Genomic DNA, 2,500 nt, shown 5'->3' with positions numbered 1-2,500 from the left:
CAAAGGAAAAACTCTATTACCTTAGCAGAAATACCTTAGCAGAGTTTAAATAAATATAGTCTTCATGCAAAAAAAGTAAATTTTGAATAATATTAATTGACAAGTAACTCATACAATATAGTCTGTCTTTTATCTCCTCTACTACAAAAAAAAAGATCTTTTTTTACCTAAAGAAATGGAGAGAGAAGCAAAGCTGGCAATCACTAATCACCAGGCTATACAGGGGCCTTATTAAAAAGTATCCCCACAAACTTTCATTAAACTAGAGTTACCCAGTTGATTACCCTAAGTTTCTGTGCAAACATTAGCTGAGTGAGATAAAGTATATTCTTTTCAACAGTCTGTGTATCTGACTACATTACCAGGTTGCGCTTAAATCTCCTATATATTTTTGAGAGAAACTGCAGTTTTTATTTTCTATAATCACCCATTTTCCTTTGTCATAAGCTCTCTAAATTAACACTATGTGTACTATATAGTAAAACATATCAATATGTGAAATACATCTTAACTGAAATAACAACCAAAGAAATAGGGCAAAATTGGGTATAAAATGCTATGACATTTTTGACAAAATATTTGATAAAAAATCTATTTATATGTATCTTACGATTGATCTAAGTCCTCTTCGGCATACCACATACCTTTCTATTTGTGATTTGCACTGTTACAGCTTTTTAGGTTGCTCAAAGTGGGTTTCCTTTTAATATCTGGTAAACCTATCACAGAAAGATATTCTCTCTGGCTTCAGCCTCAAGGCGGTGATTTGTGCACTGATAGGTGTACTTTGTTTAGTGTCACCCATGGTGTAGATTGGATAGATTTTGTAAAAGACAGCATTACTTTAAAAGAAACATACAATTTGACAAGCGATTGCATTTTACTTTCACTTTATTGCCATATTTTTCATCACACTCATTGTTTTCTAACTGTCACTAAATTGTTCATTTTCTTAGTCTGTTACATCGGTAGAGCTATTTACTGTTTATAAAGCAATATGCACTTACAGGTTTGGGAGATGGTTTGGGCTCTGAGGGTCGCATGTGCAAGTGGGTCATCATTGCTTGAAGACGTTCACGTTCTTTAGAAAGCTGTTAAGAAAGAGTGAGATCAGAAGCATTTTAGAAATGACTGATACAGCTATTTTATTGCAGTGATACATCTTATCATGGAGCTTGTCTGAGAGTAATGATTGCTGCATATAAAAGTCTGTGTCCGTAGGAACTTACCTGGGAGGAAATGCAACTTTAGCTGTGGAGGGGGGAAAACTTTTACAGCTTGCCTTATGTTAAAAGGTCAGAGAAAACAAATAACACTTCATCTTTTTGTCAATAAGAGAATTGAGGTCACAGTTGCCTCGACAGTAACAAGTTACTGAAACCATAAATTAGAAGGCCCATGGTGTCTCTTTAAAGTCCTGTGGACACTGTTAGCAATGGACTAGTGCCAACAGCTGTGAAGGGGTGAAGGGTTCTCAAAGCGAAGTGCCTGCCAGGATTGTCGACACACTTCATGCATTCCCACTGAGGTCCAGTTAGTGCCCCCTGCAATCTGCCATCATCAATCTAATTCAATAGAGTGACAGAGACCAGGCAGTGTGAAACGCTGAACTCTGCCACGGAGTCGGCATCTACACTTGCACTGGGTCTCATTACAACTGACGGACCTTACTTTTCCATCAGTCAGACACAGCAGAATGAAAAAAAAGAGGCATAATTGGTTACACTGCAGACTGCATCATCAGCTGAACTCTTAAGTTTTAGTCTACCTTTTACAAATGGTAAACAGGTTTACCAAAAGCTTTTTAAACTACAGCAGCAATGATGCCTTTTATGTGTTCTTGATTATTTTACAAGTTAAAATATTTTTAGTAGCTCTCTGATAAAAACAACGACATGATAAATTTAAAACAATTGAAGATGTAAAGTGTGAAGAAGAAGAAATTGTGTTTAATTAAATGAAACAAAGTACTATTGGTTTGAGTGAGAAAAAAATAATCTTTAAGATGAAATTTTAGACGAAGCCTTAAAGGGTTAGTAAAAACATAACAAGAGTGATACTTAGGCTGATATAATTGCTTTCTGATCAGATTTATGAATTCTATTTATTTTTGGCCAAATTCTGTTTCAGTATTAACGGAAATGTTTTTTTAACTTAAATTAGCAGCGTTCGATACAACACATTTATCTGTGATAGTATAAACGATTTGCCATTATTCTAATAAAGACGAGTCTTATGAATTTTTGCAAGTTCTTTTAGTAAAAATACACTAGAGGTAGAAAAGAAAAAAGTGTTTTTTCAGGGTATATTACAGTCATGATATTGTAAAGTCTTTTTGCTATATGCATAAAATCTCATGGAAAAAATCAAGATTAGCTCATGTAAAAACTGTCTCCGCAATAGAATCATATCCAATTGGGGGGTTTGGTCTAACCTCTATCAGGGAAAACTTAGATTTGATTTTGTGGGGATATCTAAATGTCTACGATGTAGTCTAAAG

General features: G+C 34.6%; 1 protein-coding gene across 3 annotated transcripts in view; it reads right to left on the bottom strand.

The window, feature by feature from the left end:
- The window catches only part of FOXP2 (forkhead box P2), a 240,335-nt gene that overhangs the window by 33,836 nt on the left and 203,999 nt on the right, over positions 1-2,500 (bottom strand). For all 3 annotated transcript variants that reach the window (XM_087429811.1, XM_087429798.1, XM_087429807.1), the window contains one exon: positions 1,008-1,091. In XM_087429811.1, coding sequence (XP_087285937.1) covers positions 1,008-1,091 — 84 coding nt within the window. The remainder of the gene's footprint in view (positions 1-1,007; positions 1,092-2,500) is intronic.

Source organism: Ceratotherium simum, chromosome 1 (assembly GCF_057802395.1).
Source record: "Ceratotherium simum simum isolate JZ-2026a chromosome 1, ASM5780239v1, whole genome shotgun sequence".
Lineage (NCBI taxonomy): Eukaryota > Metazoa > Chordata > Mammalia > Perissodactyla > Rhinocerotidae > Ceratotherium > Ceratotherium simum.
This window is presented reverse-complemented; position numbering and strand designations above follow the sequence as displayed.